Genomic DNA, 21,104 nt, shown 5'->3' on the forward strand with positions numbered 1-21,104 from the left:
TCTGCATGAGAGAGGCTGAGCTGAGGCATTCACCAGATTGACCAGGGGATTTTTAACACTTGTACTGACACTCACTGTATTGTCAAGGCTGGAAGGAACAAATAAGGCTGCCTAACAGTTTTGAACCAGCTTTACACATGCAAGGGCAAGATGAGCGCTCCTCCTCTTTCACCAGAGAAGGCTGCACAGAACCTACGTGACACATTGCCTAAAACATCCTCGTTTCAACTGCAAGATAGAGACTTGTGGCTTAGAAACCATTTTGTTCTACAGTTTCAAAAGCAGCCTGCCTTGTCTGCTCAGTTCCCACCTGGAATTCACTTTGGATAGTGACGAACTTCGACAAGAATGTCACTAAGCCAAAGCATCTGAAAGCCCTACCCTGCAGCCTACCACACGTAGAGTTATGCACAGCAGTGTCCCGAGACAAAAAAAAAAAAAAAAAAAAAAAGGAGGAGAAGAGGGAAAAACGCAGACCGTGCTGTCGGAGCAGAACAAACCCATCAGCTTCTGAAGTGCCATGGCTCTCCATGCAGCACTGATGCTGAGCGCGTGGCTGGAGCCCCACGCTGCTCCAGAGCCTGTCAAAAACCGCTCTGGAGACAGACAGTGGCCCACGATGGAGAATCAGGCCATCTCCAGGGACAACACATCCAGGCAGAGCAGCATAGAGCAGCAGCACCCTGCTGTCTCCCAGCCGAGCCGGGAGCAGTCTCCATCACTGAGTGGCCCCCTCGGCCCCAGGCTGCTAACAGCCGTAATTTATAAAGGGCGGCGAAGAGGCAGGAGGGAAACACGTTTGCCTTTGCGGCGCTACCTAACAGCAAGTCCTTCAAACCTCACGCACTTTTGATTGATACGGATCGCACAACCTGCTTTCAACCCTGGCAGCCTCGGGAGAGAAAGCTGCTGACCTTGCTAATAAAAGCACAAGGAGTTTCTGTTGCATAAGTAAAGGGCTGGACATCCTCAGCGATTCCTGCTCCCAGCTCTTTGTTTCCCTTCGCATTACCGTGTAACTGTTTGCTAACGCACTCCAGCGACCCAGCTGCCGAATTCTGCGCTTGCCAGGCTATTCCAGAGATTTAATTCCCCTCCCTCTACTCCCTGGTCTTCTGTTTTTTTCTTTAATTTAGCTCCCCCGCTTGCTTTTATACATACACCCGCCCCACCCAGGCAGCGCACAGCCGCCCACTGCCCCCCCCCCCCCCAAAAAAAAAGAAGGAAAAAGGTGAACGCAAGGTTTATGTGTGAAAGGCTGGGCCTCCCCCGCTCCAGGCTCCACCAAAACGCCACGGGTCGCACCTGCGGCCTCCGAGGAGGGCATCGCTCTGCAGACGCGATCGAAACCGCCCGGCGCTGCTGCCGCCTCGCCTCAGCGGCGCCACGCGCCGGCAGCACTACGCACGCGCGGCCCCGCCCCTCCGCTGTGCGCGGCTCGCAGTGCGCAGGCGCGACCCGCCTCCCCGCAGTGCGCAGGCGCGGGGCCGCCCACGAGCGGGAGAAGCTTCTGGAAGGTGGAGGAGGTGGCGGCGCGCAGGTAAGTTGGAGCCAGTTAAAACTGGTTTTTAGTAGCAGCCCGTTTGCGCCGTAAATAAAAGGCGTGTTTCTGCTTTACTCCAAAGCCGGTCCTGCTCGAGTGCGAGCGCTGGCCCTGGACTCAGCTGGTGTAACCTATGTTGCAGGTGCCCTTAGGCATGACTGGGGCTGAAAAATGGGTTCCTGAAATTGGGCTGCATCTGTCTGAGCTAATCAAGTCTGCGTCTAATCGCCACACACTTCACATGGTTGCCGGAAAATACAAGCGTACCAGCTCTGGCTCTATTCGTGTCTGCCTAAAGTAGTCCACATTGCAATGTTTTTACAGCAAGCCCAGGGAGGCCTGGCTGAGCAGAGGGTCAGCATGAGCCTGAGCACTTGCTTACAAACCTGCACAGGGAAGGCAGTTGTTGCTTTTTTTCTGCAGGCTCTGAGCTTTTTGCAGGTTGTACAGGGTGTTACGCTGGCCCAGATAGCATTTGTGCATCACAGGCTGAGGCCGGTGTGTGTCACCAGCTCCCCTGCCAAAAGGCGAACTGGGGAGTTTATTCTTAGCTCCTGTATCAACTTGTTTCACGAACTGTCTCGAATCGTTTTGAAAGCCTTGCTTGAAAACAGTCTGCTGACTGCAACATGAGCAAGACATAGGTAGGCTCTCAAACCACAGAGGTGTTTACTTGGACAATTATGCTGAAAAATTTATGCCCTTTAGTTAGTTTCTCCCCCTTTCTCCAAAGAATCAGATGCATTTGATTCTCTCCATTCAAGCAAACGATTGGGCAAACACAAGCCAGGGAGTTAAAACCGCAGCGCAAAGAGAATTGGAGCTGCGCTCAGCAGCAAATTAGACATTTAAAAACTGAGGAGAGTGACTGGTGAAGATTAAATACATTATAGATTTGCTGAAGGAGAGACGAGTGAAAGAAAAGGTAGATCATTGACACCCCTCAGGCAGTGGGGTGAAGATTTGTTTACATGCTGGTGTGTAATCAAGTAGGAATGAATGCAAGACACGGGGCCTTAATTTTTCATTTGCAATCAGGGCCACGTACACCTTTTCTTAGTCACAGAAAAATGCTGCTATTCTCCTTGTTCTTTTTCCACAGCAGCATTACCCAAAGAAGGGAAAATTACCCAGACATAATCGGGCTGATTATGGACAGGGAAGAGTAGGAGAAAGAAAGCTCCTGGAGTTGCTGTGACAAATGTCCCTCTAACAAGTGGGTGTTGGCAGGAACCTCTGTCCATTGCAGGTACAGGCCACTGTCAGAGTAACCCTCCTGTCGCTGTGTCCCCAGTATTTGGGAACGTGTTATCTCTGGCATTTTACAGGGGCCTGCATTAGAGCAGTACGGAAGAGCTGCTCCAAGCTACTTCTGCGGTAGGTAGCTGTTACGATGACAAGGGTTTAACAGCAAGGACTGCTGCTTGGTCACAGCGTGTGGCACACCAGGTATTGGGTAAGCTGCCTCTCCTCTGCACCTGGTATGGATCTGTCTAGCCTTAAGAGTACAACGCCAACTGTTGTGCTCTTACATGGAGAGTATGCAAGCTCTGTTTTGACAAGCATGACCTAGTTTACCCAGTGCTTTTTGTGGTGAGCTGTGCGTGGAAAGGGATTAAGTTTTCCACTGGGGCAGAGGAATAAGGGACATGAGTGTTGGTCATGTAAGTAGGTTTGGCTGTTACGAGGGACCTATCGTGATCTGTCAATGCGTGAATGGATTTGTTTCAGGAATATAGCAGATGTGTGAACACAGTAGTCGGAGCTGCAGTGTTGGACTCTAAAAATGAATTTGCTACAAAAACGTGAGCTTACTTGCGCTCCCTAAAAGGCTGTGTTCTGGTTGAAGAGTTTGCCTATTTAAAAAGGCTGTTTTCTAATACTGAAAAAAAATCCAGATCAAGTCCAAGTCTTAGGCATGAACTGTGGCTCCTCTAGACTTGCTGAAAGGACTGTAGTAAGAAGTGTTGGTGCCAGACTGTGGTCAGAATGCTTTGACTGGCCTGAAAGAAGTGAAAGCTTGGACCGTGGAATTATTAAGATACGTGTCTAAAGAAACAGTCTAAAAGTTGGAGGCAAACTTGCTTTATAAAAGCAGAACAGCGGGTCTATTCCTGAAACCTCTGAGATAAGTGGCTGAGTAGTTCCTGTTTCCCATGAATGAAGTGACGTACCTGGACCTGATCTCTCTGTGGGATGCGCATGAGTTGCAGAAGGATCAAATTCAGTCTACATGACAAACAGCAGAAAAGATGGGGAAGCAGTTGTGCTGTGCTGTTCAGCCACACATATTGCTGGCTTCCAGCATTACACATGGGAGAGCTCATTTTGGGAAGAAAAGAGTGAGAACATCAGTGATGAAATTTGCTACTGCTACTTGAGCAAGCATAGATGGTCACCACGGTAGGTAAGGCAGCTGAGAATCAGGATTTGAGGGGCTTCACTGGGCTTAAAGAAGAGCCTAAGGAGATGCAGAGAAAGACTCCCCAGGCCTCTTGGAGGACTATTGGGGAATGTAGTGACCGAATATAGTCTTCTGCAATTAGGTCGCCACTCCTGATGATTGCTGACTTTCATAAGTGTTTTTTTTTTGGATGGAAGGGGGATGTCTGGCCAAAGGCAAGAGAAGTGTCCAAGTGAACCATCCACTTCCAGTGGTTGGCTGGGCTGGACAGCCTGCCAGGACATCTTTCCCAGTAAAGCAGCCATAGGGAATGGTGACACTGGGCAGCACCTGTGTTTCTGGTGACAAGCAAAAGGATGAGGCAAGTCTTGGAAGAAGGAAATGGAAAGCTTATGGGAATTCAACAGCAAAGCAGTGAAGAGGAGATGGAAACGTAGGGAGGATGTAAAGGAAAAGAAAAAGGAAAACATGCAGAGACTCTCAGACTTGAAGTTACTTTCTCTACCTTATTGATATTCTGCAGCTGCCATTTTGAGTAGCTGTTGCCAAGCCTGTCGTCTCTGTGCAGACAAGAGTAAGGTTGCAGTACTCACAGGCAGTGAGGTGCCAGCCCCAAGGGAGGCTGGAGAGCAGAGTACAGAGAAAGAGGAGGGCGTGTGATCAAATATTCCTTTTACTCCTGGCAGCTTGTTTTATGTGTACCTGATCTGATTGCTCTCAGGCAGGTGAGAGGACTCCAGTGCTGCTCCCCCTGCTTCCTGCAGCAAGGAGGCAGCGGCAAGGGTTTCTAGAGGGAAGAAAAAGGGTGCCACAGCACTCTGGAGAACAGGGGAGATCTGCTGATGGGACTCTTAACCCAGGGTGTCCAAGCAGAAGGCTAAATATGCCAAATACCAACTGTTAATAACAGCCATCAGCATCCAGACCAATCAGGTAGCATTGCAAAGAGCCAAAGTCAACAAGGGAAATGTACCTTTCATCCAAGGAGAGTACTTTGTTGAGAAAGGGGAAGGAACCCAACTCATCACAAAGGGTGTTATGTGAGAACTTGGTGGAAATGTGAAGGGCTACACTATTAGTGGTGGGGCTTGAAATAAGCTCTTGTTTTAGCTATCCAGGGGAGAACAGGATTTCCAGAAAGCAACTGAGGAGGTTGCAATGGAGCATTCCAAATGTCTAGCAGATCTTTTGAAAACAGAGAGAAATAATCCCTGTTTCTATCTAGCACTTAATATTTCGGGATCTTTTTAACCTTCCCCCTTTGTATTCTGAGATAGAGAAAACGTTCCATATTTCAAAGAGAAACAGAAACAGAGAAAGACTCCAATCCAGCAAAATATTGAAGTGCATGAAGAGTCTTTGCACTTTCTTAGGTATTTAAAGCTGAATATGTGCTTACCTGCTTTCTGGGGACAGGGTGCAGGACAGCCTCAAACCACTCAGCAAAGCAATTAACTGAGAACAAAAGGGAGTAAAGGCAAAAGTTGGTCTTACTCTGTAGTAAAGTCAGGGGACAGGAATGGTACCTCAGGGAACTGCTGAATACCCTCACTTCTCTGAAGATGCGCCACTCTCTTTTTATCTGCAGGTCAAAGTTACCTAGACTAAACTAGGCTGTCAAGTACTGATGATCACTTGCCTGACTTTGATTTGCTTCCACTACTGGTTGAGGAACTGCTAAATTGTGTCTTTCTGTATGCATTCTATCTATTACTTTTATCTGTATTCTATCCTGCTATTTTACCTGTATACTACTTATAATATGGGTGCTTCTATTCTGTGAAACAGAATCAGAAGCTGAAGCAAGACATCATGGGTTGTGAAGTAGATGTGCAGACACATGCAGGTTAAAACCGATATTAATTTAGCTAAGCCTTAGCTGACAGGAAAAACAGATGGAAGTGCTTTGTAGTCAGCATCTATATGTCTGTATGAGAGACTGACAAGTTAGGAACAAAGCAGTGGATTCAATCAGTCTAACCGTGCCCTGGCAAACAGCATGGCAAGGCAATTAAATGAGAGTGAAATGGTATAAAGGAAGGAGAGAAAAGGTAAGGAGGGGTGAATAAGGAGCAGACATTACACAGGACAGGAAAAAATTGTAAGCAGATTGAATACAAGGTCCATCTGTTCACCATCCCACTCATTCTCTGCAGGCAGTAGTAGTGCAGGCAGCTGCAATAGGAATAGAGGAACCAATGTTCCTAGTCTCACAGCTTCTCTGAGGGGTTTGTCCCTAAGAGAATATACAAAGGAAGGGGTTGCTCTGCTCTCATCCTCTTTCTTGCATTTTTTGCACGTTATCAGCAGTAAAGCTGGTATCCCGCTGGTGGACGTAAGCATGCCTCCATTGATGCCAGGGCAGCTGTACTGATTTTACACTTGTAAAGCATCTGGCTGTCCAAATTCGAAGCAATTACCTCCCCCCCCACTATCTGCAAGCGTGATAGATATAGGTTGCTCCTATCCTCCCGTTTCCAGCGGTGCAGATGTTTGGAATAGTTTGCTCAAGAAGTTCAAATGAAGCATCTGCTAACTCTGCCTTGCCATGAGCACTGATGCCAATCAGGTGAGAGTTAAACACTGAACTGAACAGATCTCCAGACACCAGTGCAACTCAAGCAGGTTGTCAATAGGCTGAAATTAGGCTATCAGTGCTCAGCAGTTGAAAACTGAAGGGAATTTCTCCAGAGCCTGGGGAAACTGTATTACTGTTTGGAGGGGCCACTGCCTTAATCGATTAAGCACCAGTCATGCTAAACCCCTGCCCCTCCAAAACTGGAGACAGCTGATCAATATGAATCCTGCCATATAGTTTAGCAGTAGCTAGCCGTAATAGGGAAGAGCTTAGAGGGAAGCCGAGCTTGTCATCTGTACCTCTCTGTTTAGCTGGCAGAGCTTTAATTTCTGTGTGCTTATTTATTTATGTAATTCTGCCTAAAGTTCACCAAGAAGCTTCCCCAGTTCACAAGACAATGGCAGGGCATGCAGAGCTTTGCCCACATGCATTTTGCCTGCCAGGGGAAGCCCTCAAACCTTGCAGTTACTGATCTGAAGGGCTTACGATCAGTCCTGCTGGTCAGAATCGTTTTTCCTGTACTTATCTTACAAGTGGTGACATTGGTTAAAAACCTGCCCCCCTAAGTCTGTTAACTATATATTGTCATTTTTCTGGAAAACCTTTGATATGCAATAGGAAATGTCTCTGCTACTGCCATTTGAAATAGGACAAGGCTAGTTTAAAACTTGTCTTGGCTGTTAAGACTTAAGTTACTTTCTCTGTTACACTAATTCAGATGCTCAAGTATTACCCTACGCTTTGCCTTCTAAGTTAGAAAAATTTTTTTTTTCCTTTTACGTTATGCAATTATGCATCTGAGTAAAGCATTCATTTATGGAAGATCGAAAGCATAATATTTGCAAGGTAAATAATCTTTTGCAAATGGTTGGTAATGTGGAACATCTACAATCTTGTTCAGTGCTTGTTCTTAATACCCCACTGCAGAATACCACCAGTTCTTTCCTTTTTACTTGTACTTTTCCCCCTTGGGGGCCCACCAGAGGAACACTAAAAAACTATGACAGTTAAAAATTCATCTTCATACTGGTTATATGCTTTATATGTTGCTTAACATAGTTGATCCAGAATCAATTAGAGTTTTTCTGTCATGAAAACGATGCAAGGAGATAAAGCTTCATGTTTAAGGTGAACTGTGCTATTACTGCACACTTGCTGGTAAGAGTCAATATCCAATCAGACAGTTTAAAAAAACTTACAGTACTGATCTCTAAAGAATGATAGAGCTGCTGCACCGTGTTATTTAGTTGGTCAGGACCTCTTTTGAGCTTCTTCAGCAAAGTTACCTGAAATGTTACGGATGTATTTGGAGGGAAAAAGAACTCTCCTGAAAACCAAACATGTACTGATACTTACCACCCAGACAATTTTTTCAGAGAGATAAAAAACTAAAGAAGTCTTAATATGAGAAGCAACAGGACACATTAAGATTATGTATAGTCATCACACTGAACTTGAAACCTCTCAAGGGCACGACATTAGTTTAATTTCACATCCATATTCCAGTAGCTTCCATTTCACGGGCAGCTGAAATTCCATGACATCTTGACAAAGACATCTCAGAGGACCTTTCAAACACTGCATCTCGCTGTTACTGCAAAGGTACATTTATAAATGGGGGTGAGTGAGGAAGGAGGGATTAGTGACGTGTTTCTTGTTTCTATTGTGCCATCAGGAGGGAATACTAGACATGCAACTGGGCTGACTGAAACCATGCTGGCATTACTTCTGTGCTGCTACTTCCTTGGCCTGGGCTTGTTCCGGGCACCTCTAGGGCCGTCTCTAAGTCTGCAAGCTCTGAGGCACAAACTGTTTCTCCTTCTGTGTTCAAACAGCTCCAAGCATGAGAATCCTTACCCAGTGCTTCCTCTTGTATCTCAGGCTGTGATTGAATATCAGCCTCAGGAACCCATGTTTTTAGTGCAAAGGGCTAGCACGGTACTGCCCACTCTCCCAGAAGTTGCAACAGGGCAGCCTCATCTAATAAGAACGTTGCTTCTATCCAATATTTGCAGCCCCTCTTCTAATCAGATGCTCCTGCAACCTAATTATGGGGGAAGGAGAACTTCTTAAAATACTAAATGTGGTGTTGCAGTCTTAAAAGGATAATGCAGTCAGTTCCTGAAGACATAGCTTCTCTTTATTTGTGTTACTGAGTTTACAAAGGCATTACTAAAGGAAGTCCCTCTTTTACTCTGGGAATCTATTTTAAAAAAATATTTATTGCAAACTGAAGCTCTTTCATAGTATTTTTTTTGTTCTCCAGAGTTGCATGTATTAGAATATAAAACAAGAAAATCAGGAAGCCATTAGGTATGGCATTAGCAATAGCTAAACAAATAGGCACACCAAAAGAGAAAATGGATTCTGTCATTAATGGGGGAATGGGAAATACACTTCAGAATATCTTCTTCCATGATTCTGTTCAACTCTTAACAAAGAATAAGGAACTGAATTCAAAAAGGGGGTGGGGGGACAGTATGTCACAGTCAAATCAATACAGTATGGAACAGATATTATCCCATGTGGAACACCTCAAGCCACTGCCTAGAAAATTTGATTGGATCTTCAGAAAAACCTATTAGTCTGTTGTCAAGACCTTCTGATGATAACTGACTGGCCGGCTCAAATCAATGCTTTTGAGTTTACAGTGCCATCTCTCCTACTTTTCTGTCTTTTCTTCTTCCCTTTTTTTTTTTTTTTTTTTTTTAATGGAAGTATATTTCAGACAAACCTTAAAATTCAGGTACATTATATTTAACCTAATCCTTTATCACAAATGACTTAATGTAGTGTAAGGGTTCAAGGTTTTGCCTTCTAGCAACATCAGCATAGTGGCAAAGATTGACAGAAGTCATAATTGTTTACTCTGTTAAAGTAAGTCCTCTCTATGCTTAGTAAAGCTTTCATGAATTCTGTTACTTACCTCATAAAATAATTGTGCAATTAGTACTAAATTACTTACACAACTTTTCAAAATGTTAAGTTTGGGGCAAACACTATTTTTTATTTAAAGTAATGATCATTCTCTCTTCAGTTTAATGAAATCTAGAAGTATCCTTAGATTTTTTTAATTTAAAAGACTCAACAGATACAGGGTTACATCCAAAGAGAGAAATTTCTGTAGGTGGTTTCTGGGGATATTAAATTCACTAAGTCTAGTTTTTAAAAGTTACTCTTTTCAGCTTTATCAGCTTTTTTTTTTTTTTTTTTTTTTTAATACATCTGGAGTTATCTTGAATGTTTGAAAAGTTAATGCAAAGCATTTCATGAAGAAACTGGTTTTGAATGTTACATATACAGTTTCTTTTTAAGTATTTGTCTAAATAGGGACAGAAGAGGAAAGAACCCTTCTCAAATTGAGCATGTAAAAATAGGAAGCAGGAAGAAAGGAAAATGATACTAAGTAACTTAAAGAAAGCAAATCAACAAAACCGTATAAAACTCAAACAAATCCTTGGGCCCAGAAAGGCCATTTTCCTCCTCTTTGAAACGAAACCAGTAAGATAGAATAACCACATGTTGAGGTTAAAAATAGTAGTCTGAAGCTGGAAACAAGTTCCAAATCCTTCATTGGAATAGGTCATCAGTGGCCTGTTCACTAGTGTAAGGAGAATGGATGGGTTTTTGACTGAAGTGCTCTTGTTCAGCTGCTGATAACTGGCTTGTAGCATGTGGTGTTCTCACACTAGAGGCCTTTTGCTGGAATTATTACTGTTGTGGCAGGCCCCAGAGAACACTGCCCACCAAGCAAATGTTCATTACCAGTCTAAATAGAGCAGAAATATGACTAGAGAGAGGAACTACCAGAAGTCTGTTGGAGAAGTTTATTAGTAATGGAGGTCAGTAGAGGCAAAGGAGAGCTGAGAAGCATGGGACACTGGGGCTGGAAGCGAAAAGAAAATAATCCTGGAAGATTTGGGGATAAGATCACTAAAGATAACATTACAGACTTGGTTATTTTTGTTTCCGAAAGCAACTGAGGCAGTAAGAGGCATATTAGAAGCTGAGATTTGCTTGGATGTTCAGCAGCAAACTGTGGCTTGCAAGTAGTGAAGAGCAAAGGAGGGATATTTAGTGTGCAATCCAGGAAGCATGGAAAATTGCTTCAACTTTTTAAGGCTTAGCAAGTGAAATCATGAAGGTTTCTGAGCAGATTTAGTTCTCTGCATGATATTAAATGACCAGACAAATGGATAATGCAATCATTTGCAATATAACTTTAAAGTAAGATACTGGATGTTACAACATAAGTATGTTTCAGTCATCCAAGAGACAGAGGTTAAGCTCCAATTGTCCCAGGCAGACCTTCTTATTCCCTGGGATGTAATGAGGTATAAATAAGAACTATTTGAAGTTGCAACTAAGTAAATCTGTGATCATTTCAAGCAGTACTGTCTGTTTTGGGTTTCTTTTTCCAAACAGATGGATACTGCAGCATGAAATTGCCAAGATTAAAGGGAGCAGTAGTTTAATACACATGACTGGGGAAATAGCTGGGCCATTTGAGGAGTTGAATCCAAAGTCTTGGCAAAGGCCCTGCTTAATATTCACAGAAGGTAAACAGCCCGAGAGCAAAGCAACTGCATTTCCTTCATAGCACAGAAAAATTGGCAAACGCAAAAATAATGAGAAAAGCTCTGATTCGGGGAATGGTATGAATGAGCCACACATGTCCATAAATAAATCATGAACTCTCCAACATGCAGCTTGCTTGTTCTCACAAAAGCTGTGACTGGCAGCATTTTCACTGAGCAGTGTTCACAACTGGATTCTTAATAGGCTATTAATGTTCAGTCAAACTTTTATCAGTTTTACTCTGGAAACTGAGAAGTGGCCATAACCAAATAGCTCTTTTTCCTTTCCCCATTTCCTGCAGCAGCCTTGTGATGGTCATGCAGGTCTTGGCTTTTCTAAACCATTCACTAGATTGCTTTTGAGCACACCAAATTATCAAAAAGCTTAGCAGCAGGACTGTATTTAAAGACAGGCCATAGCATTAATCACAGCTCAAAGCTCTCGGGGAAGAGTAAACTCTAGCAAGTTGATAGCAGAAAGCACACATCAGGTTAGGAATGAAGAAAATAACTCACCTTGTTCCGATATACAGATTGACATTTAAGGCGTTTCACAACAAAACAAGTGCAGAATATATCAGATTGTGCTATTCATGAAACATCCACCTGTTGTAATACTATGTGCATCACCTAGAGAAGAGCTGCAGGCCAGCTGTAGTTACCAAAGCATTAAGAAACTCCAGATTCTAGGCAATGACGAACAGTAGATACTAGCTTTTTCTCTATGTAGATGTTTGCATCGTCTGGCTAACAAAACAGCTCAAAATAGTACATGAATGAAACCATGTGGTCCCAGTCAGATACGCCAAATCAAAGTATCCAAAATGTTAACATGTTACCTGCTCCACTTATCAAAAGAGTGAGAATGTCTGGCAGCCACAACCAGGAATTGCTCATCTGCCATCTATGAGGGAATTTTATCTGGCACAAAATGACATGCCTATTTCCCTGACTGATGTTCTTTTCAGGCAAAATAAGCAAGCTGCCATTATTGAATACAGCTAAACAATAATCTGGTAAATTCATGAGATAATAGTGTCACTCTGTTTTTTGTTATTTTTTACAATCTTTATAGTATTTTAATGGAGTTATTCTGCCCTGTGGAGAACTCTCTAGACAGAACAGGACTGGAAGATGATAGTGCTTAGCTTGCTCTGACTTGGCAGTTGGGTATGCATTAGGTATTTTTGAGTTGATGGGTTTGTAATAAAATACATCACGAATGTCTGCCAAGGAGCTTTATAGCACAAACATGAAGGGCAGCAATATAAATGCAGCTCTGATGGTTTAGAAACCAGCATTTCCAGTGTAGCGTCTCAGATAGCTTACGTAGAAATTTCAAGTCCTCTTTCTTGGAAGTAATGTTGATATTATCATTTTCTTCACATTTCTCCCGTAACTTTTTCTCTCCATAGAATTTTTTTTCCATGGGATCAAGATCCCTGAATTTTTCTTTCATCTGTTCTACTCAAGTTGTGTCACAAACACACGTGCTGCTACCTGAATTGTAATGACTGTACAGTGTTCAGAGTCAACAGCAACAAGGGACAAATAGGAAAGAAATCCAATTGCATATCTAACACTATAATCTTGCTTTTATGCAAGTGTGTGATGCAGTTACAGTTCTGGTTTGAAGAGAAAAAAAGCATTGTGAGCCAGGACCAGAGGTGTGATTTTTGAGATCTCATATAAATTTAAATAATTAGATAGCTGTGTTAACGGTCAGAAACCTTAGGTTCACATGCATTTCTTACATAAGGAAGGGAACATCTCCCTTTGTTCTACTTTGCGCTGAAGGCCCCCCCAGAGTCAATAGTTTCTCTAACAAAAACTTTGTTTCCTAAGGGGCAGCATTTAAGGACCAGCTGCTGCTTGAGAACTCTGAATATCAGCCTTCTAGCATCATCAGCAACAGGCTTTGGCATATGAGCCCAAGTAAGTAAAGCCTCACACTTGAGTATAGTTCAGTTTGGTTATGTATGCACATTATGATGGTGTACCTCTCAGTAGTATCTTTTCACCAAAAAGATTTTTTTCTTTCTTCATTTATTGTCCAAAATGTATGGAAGATCAATGCTTCTAATTGCAGTACTACAACTGCCTCTTAGCTACATCTCCTGAAATCAGGAGAAGGAAAACATTCAGGGAGAAATGAACATTGGATTCAGCACCTGCTATACTGTGCTAAAAAGTGTATTTGATGGCAGTACTTTAATTCATGCTTGGTGTTTGAAGGCAAACAGGCCTTACATCTTACAGTTCTGAAATCCTGAGCATTTTAAAGGGGGGAGTAAGAAAATCTGGAAATAATCAGAACTGAATTTGGGTTAGGTATAGGGCAAAGAAAGCCACATGTTTAAACATTCACCTACCTTTCTAGGATTTAAATACTTGTCTACTATAAAAGCCTTTCGCAGGGGGCTCCCCCAACATCAGCTCTAGAAGACTGAAATATCAATTACAGATCAATTTTCTCCTTAAGTAAACACTAATGCAGGATAAACAGTATTAGAAGATGCAATCGTAACATTGCTGACTTCAGGCTGGACTTCCTGCTGCTCTCAGCAAGTTTAAGCCTAGAGATTAATTAACCTGAGAAGATACCACTTAAGGAAGATTTAAGGCTATCATGTTGGGAATATGAGTGAACGAGAAGTCGTGCATGCTAACAGGAAGGCAGCAGAGCCCTAGAAAGGCATAACATGCTTTGATTTTTCCCATGGTTACCTTTGGTTTTCCTCAGCACTGAGTCCATGTGGCTTTACAGATTAGGTTTGTGAGACTGGGTGAATTTACCTTTCATGGCTAAATAGTTATAAAACCACAGGCTGCCAGAGTAATTCCCAGTCACAACTGAAATAATTGTGCAACTCTAAGTGGTAGTACTGTAAGTAAGTAGAGGTGATGTCACCTCTGCACAGGCACATAACACTAATATATCCCCAGTGTTTTTGATACCATTTGTTTCATTCGTTACAGTCTGTATTCTATTGCTTTTACTCCTCAGTGCCTTTATCTATCTTGCTATTCCGAAAGAATACCTACAATTTGTAAAGTAGTGCAGTGATGCATTGGAAGTATTAAGGGAGGCCTGGTGAGCTGAAGCAGGGCCAGGAATCTATTTCAGACTCTACATGTGACTTCTGTCATTCCATGTGGATCACACAGCATGAGACATAACACACTTCTCAACCTCAGACATTTAAAGTTGTGGGTTCTCCACCCCTCAGTACTGCACAGCAGAGATGATGAAATTGAAGCACAGGAAGTTCCGCCTGAATGTGAGGGGGAATTTCTTCCTTGTGAGAGTGACAGAGCACTTGAACAGGTTGCCCAGAGAGGTTGTGGAGTCTCCTTCTCTGGAGATATTCAAGGCCCGCCTGGATGCAACCCTGTCTAACATGCTCTAGGTGACCCTGTTGAGCAGGGAGGTTGGACTAGGTGATCTCCAGAGGTCCCTTCCAACCTTACTGATTCTATGATTTTATGAATGATGGCTACTTCAACAGCTTAGGAAACCTGCAGTGGACTTTCTTGCACAAGACACCCCCCTTACCCCCAATCCTGTTTCCTCCTTGGCATGGGATACATTAAAACAAACAAACAAACACACACAGCACTTCCCAGGTAGTGTTAGTGAGGATTATTGTAAGGAAATAAACCTCTTGTAACAGAGATTTGGTTGCAATTCCTGTAATTCTAATAGAAAGAAAATAGATTGTGAGTCAGAAGTGGGACATGGCTGATACTGAACCACAAGGTAAGGGGCCTGTGACAAGGAAATGATTTCTTTTGTAGTCTTGAATAACCAGAACTACTTAATGTTGATGATAAAATCTCACCTTATGGGATTCCAAAGCATCTTTCAATCTGTTCAAGGCATCAGGATCATTCAACCAGTAAGCAAATGCAATTGCAAGAGCCACTACAAGGGTGAGACTATTAGAGAAGATCATATCTAAGTGAACTATCGGGAAGATACAGGTAGGGTTAGAATTTGGCCAGCACCACAGGTTAATTTGCTCAGAAGATGTAGTTTGAGGGAGGATTTACTGAACAGTGCTCAAATTTCTCAGTTTGTTCTGTTTGCCATTTTTCATCCTATGGATATTTTTGCAACCAAAAATCTACAGACTCACACAGAACAAGGTATTTTTCAGAAAGAAACCCTCCCTGTTTTCAAAGGTGCGTCCCATCCTTGTTTCTAAGACCTCTACATACTTCAGTGACCTTCCACCCCCCCCCCCCAAAAGAGGGTCAACTTTAACTTTTCATAATACAATGGCAAAATAACCTTTGCTGTGTTTCTTTTTTGCTGCAGCTCCTTTCTCAGTGTTTTCTTAGTTGCAGTTTCATTGACATTCTTTACACTTACAGGTCTCAAAGTCTATCTAGTTCTGAATTTCAGTTTTTGGAGAAATTCTTCAGTTCAGCATGGTCTTAAGCTTAATATAGCTTAAGCTCCCAGAGTTGTCATTTGACAATTACTCGTTGCTTCCCAGTAACCCTTCTTTCTCAAACATTTGGACCTTGATTTAAAGGCAAACTGCACTTGTTCCTCTGAACTACTGTGATCTGCAAATATCAATCTCAGAATTAGTTTTACTGCAAAATTGTATGGGTTTTTTTTAGGCTTTTCTTAATCCCTGAAATCCATGATTCCATGCCTGAGAATAAAAGTTCAATTTCATTGACAACTAGAAATCTCTCTATGCAGCATAGCCTCTTGTATTTATAGTATATTCTATCCCAACAGACTTTGTCTGTCAAGAAAGATCACATCACTCATACCAATGAAATGTAATCAGCACCCAAGCAGAGGACAACAGTTTAGTATGAAGCACAACATCGTATGACAGCTTTGGACAGAAAGTGAAAAACAGTTATTCACAGTGGAGCACCAACAGGAATCTGAAAGACTGAACACAGGTACATAAATTACTCTGCTAAGTATTTCTCATCTGGGGATTAATCCTTCTCAATCTATGAGCTGTAAAACACAGACCTTTCAGCAAGGCCTTTTGTGCATGCATCAGTCCAACATTAGTAAGTATTTAGAAAATAAATAGAAAAGTTAAAAACTCAAGTTAAAAACTTCAATTATGCAAGATATTGAGCCTTCCTTAAAACAATTCACACTTTTTAATGTCAACTATCTTAATGAAGCAACTAGAAGTACTCAGCCTTAGCTGTTCCGCTGCCTTGAAGCTTTCTCCTCCTCCTTTGTCCCTTCTTTAGAAAATACCAAATTGCCAAAATAGTGTAGGTACAACAGTTCAAGGTGTGCTTCTATTCCTTAAAAAAAAAAAAAACAAAAAAACAAAAAAACCCACACTTGTACAGTTACAGGCCAATTTTGATTTACAGCGTTTGCTAAGTTTTTGTAAAAATACTACTTGGAAAAGGAAAATCACTGTGTAGAACTCTAAAGCACTTCTCTCTGGCAAACAATTTAGGAACAAAAACCAATACAAATTTCCCTTTGAAAGGGGAACTGTAGCAACAATACTGTGGATTTAATAGTCCGAAAGAATCCATCAGCGAATTCTCAAAGGAGCAAGAGCAGCAAGGTTCCTTTTTCAAACTTGTGGAGGATACTGAAAGATAGCATCAGCAAAGGCTTACAAGTCACCTCAGTGTATCCATCATACCAGGAAAACTCATCAGCCAAAACAAGAATGAAGATGGACAATTCCCTTGTCCCCACAAAACATTTTATTCCTGTGCTAAGTAAGTGGAACAACTGGCTGGAGGCTTTAAGGCAGCTTAAAAAAAGACTTACTGAGAGCACAGATTCAGAAATAATTTATAATAATAATAGCTTTAGAAATTTTTTCCCTATTTTGGGAACAAGCAGTTTGCTTCTGCACATTGCAAAGTTAAGAGCAATTTTCCTGAGTCTTCTGGGTTTTTTTTTTTTCCCTTGGTTTTGACATGTTTTCATCTACTGCTCTGACCGTAAGAGTAGGTCTTCCAGGCTAATCTGGAATGAAAGAGTTACCTATTTAACCAGCAATGCTTAGGTCAGCTTTGCAAAACAGGAAACATACAGATTGCTCATCTCTAGCCCTATCAAATAGTAATTAGAAAAACAGAGATAGTTCAGGCTGTTGCTAGTGAACATCTAATTGAGAAAGATTTCTTCATCATAAAGACTAAAACCAACTTTGAAGTATCCAAAAAAATCCAAACTAATACAAAACAGGTGATTTTACAAGTGTAGATCCTTTCATTGTGTTGTACTTGGAACATCATCTTGCCTGGCTTGTGAAAGGAGCGAGGCTTTCCTGCCAGCAGCTCTTTTAGATAAAGAATAGCACAGAATTGGACCATAGCATCCACTGATTCAAATCGGCTGTCCAAGCAGGGAAAAAGAAGATGATTAAACACACAAGGAAGGTAAACAACCTGTGAGTAAAACTGTTTGTCACAGTTTCCTTTTCTTGCAATTTCACCAATCAGTTAGCCTGGAATCAACTTTGCTATGATTATGGTCTCCATAACAGCAGGAGATAAAGAGTGCAAATGAGATTTAAAAATAGTTTTGTAACATTAACTTTTTTTATTAAGAAGACAGATACTTTATAGTACTTCTTTTTCTTTGTAAAAATGGTATACATGAACCAATACAAAATGTGAATGGGAACATATGGATATGTATTTTCTTACATCGTAACATCGTCCATGGACACCGTAAAACGGAACTGACCTAAGGGGAAAAAATAAAAAGGCTAGGTGAACAAAGAACAAGATTGTTTATCATCAGTTACTCATCCTTCATCTGTAATATTCCTTTAAACAAGTTTGTTCCTTCTTCACGCTTAAAAATCCTAATGATCTAAAGCTGTACAAAGTAATACTCAACAATACATTTCAAACAGTGCACTGTATACTGAAGAAAAAATACATAAACCAATATACAACTAAAAGTTATAATTTTCTTTTTTTTATTCTGTTTTTTCCAATGTGTGGGGCCGAAATTTTGCAATCTACCTGAGACGGAAAACACCAATCAAAACACATGAACCTGAGACATGTCAACATTTTAAGTCAAAGTTACATCGGTAACACTGCACTACTGTACACTTCCAAAACAGAAAGATGGGCTGGTCGAAAACAGTATGCCAATTCTGTGATCAATGAGTAAAAAAGCCCCCCCCACCCCCAAACTCTAACATGCTGAATGCTTTTCACCATGATGTGATTCGGCAATGGTGCTGAAGGCTCAGAAAAGAGCTGCACTTGACAAAATTTGCTCAGAAAAAAGTTCTGTGTGATCCTCTCCTTGTATAAAGGGGAAGGACAGAATACTGCTCAAGAATGGATTTATTTTCTGTTTTTATGCCATCCCATTCCCAAAGACTCCTGCATTGTAATCGTTCTGCCAAAACCAGTAATTAAAAAAAACACAAAAAAATATTCCCTCAAAACCCTAAAAAACATTTTGACAATTAGATTACTAAGTTTCCTTTAAATAAATCAAACATTTTCCATATAAGCACAGGTTAAAAAGAAAAAAAGTATATTTCAAAATTCAAGATTACTCAACAAAAAAAATCATTATATAATTTTAATACCATCTTCTCTTTGTGATCTGTCTGTCACTTAGAATTCTAATATACCTAAATTCTTTTCACCTATGGCTTTATAAGTCAGTTAGCATTATAATTTTAATGCAGATTCCTACATTTCATTTATCAGATTAAAAAAAAAGGCAGTTTTATTTGTCCAGTTTCTCTCAACATTTTGGATCTAAAACACGCTCAAGGTAACTTATTTTTAGTTATTATGTAGTATGGCTGCCATCATGCAAGGATTGGTAGTTTGTTGGCAGATGGCTCTTAAGGCTGAGGAAAGAGGCCAAGGCTAGAGCAGGAAAAGTGGAGATTAAAAAAAAAAAAATTAAAAGCAACATTCAGCATTTGATTTTTGATTAAATAACTGAAAAAACTACATGCTGTTTTTTCCACCTCTGCTCTGACCTTTGCAAAACTGAGATATAGGGCAGGCCAGCATGAAAGCAGCATTAGACTTACTTTGCCCCTCCTGTCTTTGTCAAATTCAAATCTGAAGGAATGAAAGTTTTGCAATGCCTCTTACTGGTTTTCTCAGCATGACAAATACCTGTAATGTACAGTACTTGCAGGCCACTTGCTACTGCCTCCCCAGCAAAGCACAAAAGAAGGGGAAAAAAAAGAATGTAAGAACTGCTCATTTGCCGCTTTTTGCACCCCATGAGGACTTTCCTTTCTCTGGCAAATTAGGGAGAAGTAAGGCTAATTGGAAAAGCATGACAGAATTGTTCACAACAAAAATAATCCGGAGCAGAATTACCTCCCCACTCTTTGCGCCCTCCCTCCTGTGGCAAGTCAAATTTGTCCACTTGCATAAAAGGAAAAGCCTTCATCTGTCAGGTTTGTTTAGGTAACAGTAAAGAGGATTCCTGCATGCCCCAAACCTGTCCAGACAGCACGAGGTGCCCTATATTGAGAGCAGTCTACAGACACAGAATTAAAGACAGATTCAATCACATAGTGACACGCCTCACTTGCAGATAACCCTGTGAAGAAGTAATGTTTCTCTGCAGCTAAACAGAGTGCATTTTCTGAGTTGCAGCCTATTTTCTAGTCCCCGCCATCTAAAGCATTTGAAACATGGGCAGCCACAAACAGGTTCTCATTGTTTGTTTATCCAAGCCTTTACGACAATAGAGAAAATGGAATATGGATACACTGAATTGCAAACTATGAAATCTAAAATGTGCTGGTTCTCCTCTGATGAGATTGAGCTTTGAACAGAAAAACAGTGAAGATAAAACTAAAGGAAAAAACTTTTAAACTAACCTATTCCAAGGGGTCCCAGCAGGCAATTCCAGAAACAATACAAAAAGGAGAAACAACAACCAAAAAAAAAAAAAAAAAAGAAAAGAAAAACCAAAGGAACGAACGCATACAAGCCCCTCTTCTTCCCCATCCTCCCGCCACAAAAAACCTAAACCAAACAAAAATAAAACAAGGCACAGAATTCTGCAAATGACTTCACTAAACTAAATCCAAGCTGGACTTGGCCAAAGAAATAAAACCCAAACGAACTGAGGTGTCGAACAGCAGAGTGTACTTTACGAAGAATATTTTTTACACAGCAAATCCCGGACCCTGCCAGTCTCACAACTCTCCACCCTTTTGATTTTTCCTCTTTAAAAAAAGACACAAGCTGGTTGCAACTTCCAATATCACTGTCTCTTTATCGTTTAAATTGGGCCAGTAACTGTCCACGGTTGGACACCTCATTGAAACCAAGGCTGCTCTAGATGAAGTACTCTTTCTTTTCTTCAGAGTTGTTTTGTCCTCCTTCTGCATTGATGATAGCTGTGTCTGCATCAGCTGCATCATCTGCTCCTTTGGCTTCATGAGTGAAGTACGTACCTGAAAATGAAGTGGTAAGGTTCTGTGACTCACTGAAGGTCTCTAAATTGCTAGAGAGTTTAGCAACAAAGTCACAAGCAGAAAGGGAAATAAATGCCACCAGGAAATAAATGAAAACTGAATCCAAGGTCTGTGTAGCTGTTACTCAGGACTACACAGCTGTGACACTAATCGATCACCAAGACAACACAAGAGACCCTGAAACACCAGGGCAGAAATTTTCCAGTCTTGCCTACGGCATTCAGATGCACAACTCCTGAATTGGGCATTCAGCCTTCTAAAACTCCAGGCTAGAGCCTGAAAAATAGGGCCAGGGAAACAAAGCAAGGAAAGCTGATCCCATTGGATCTGGAAATGCATTTCCAAGGCTTACTTTGTTGCCAACCCCAAATCAAGATGTGTGCGCACAAGCAGCTGAAGTCTCAAGCGGCAGCAGTATTGACCATCGTGTTCAGCACAGGCATGGTCATTGCTGGCAATTCTCACAGGACACAGGCACTCAACAGTTAACCATGGATTGTGCTTCTGCACTCCTACTCTGAAATAGTGTTGTCTAGTTGTCTTTATAGTGATTTTA

At 41.5% G+C, this 21,104-nt stretch overlaps 1 protein-coding gene across 1 annotated transcript in view; it reads right to left on the reverse strand.

Annotated features, from left to right (window-relative positions):
• Positions 1-17,682: 17,682 nt before the first annotated feature.
• CADM1 (cell adhesion molecule 1) overlaps positions 17,683-21,104 on the reverse strand; it is a 204,232-nt gene continuing 200,810 nt past the window's right edge. The window contains exon 13 of the mRNA XM_062594396.1: positions 17,683-20,527. Within this exon, the coding sequence (XP_062450380.1) occupies positions 20,409-20,527 (119 nt within the window). The 3' untranslated portion in view covers positions 17,683-20,408. The remainder of the gene's footprint in view (positions 20,528-21,104) is intronic.

Source organism: Rhea pennata, chromosome 24 (genome assembly GCF_028389875.1).
Source record: "Rhea pennata isolate bPtePen1 chromosome 24, bPtePen1.pri, whole genome shotgun sequence".
Lineage (NCBI taxonomy): Eukaryota > Metazoa > Chordata > Aves > Rheiformes > Rheidae > Rhea > Rhea pennata.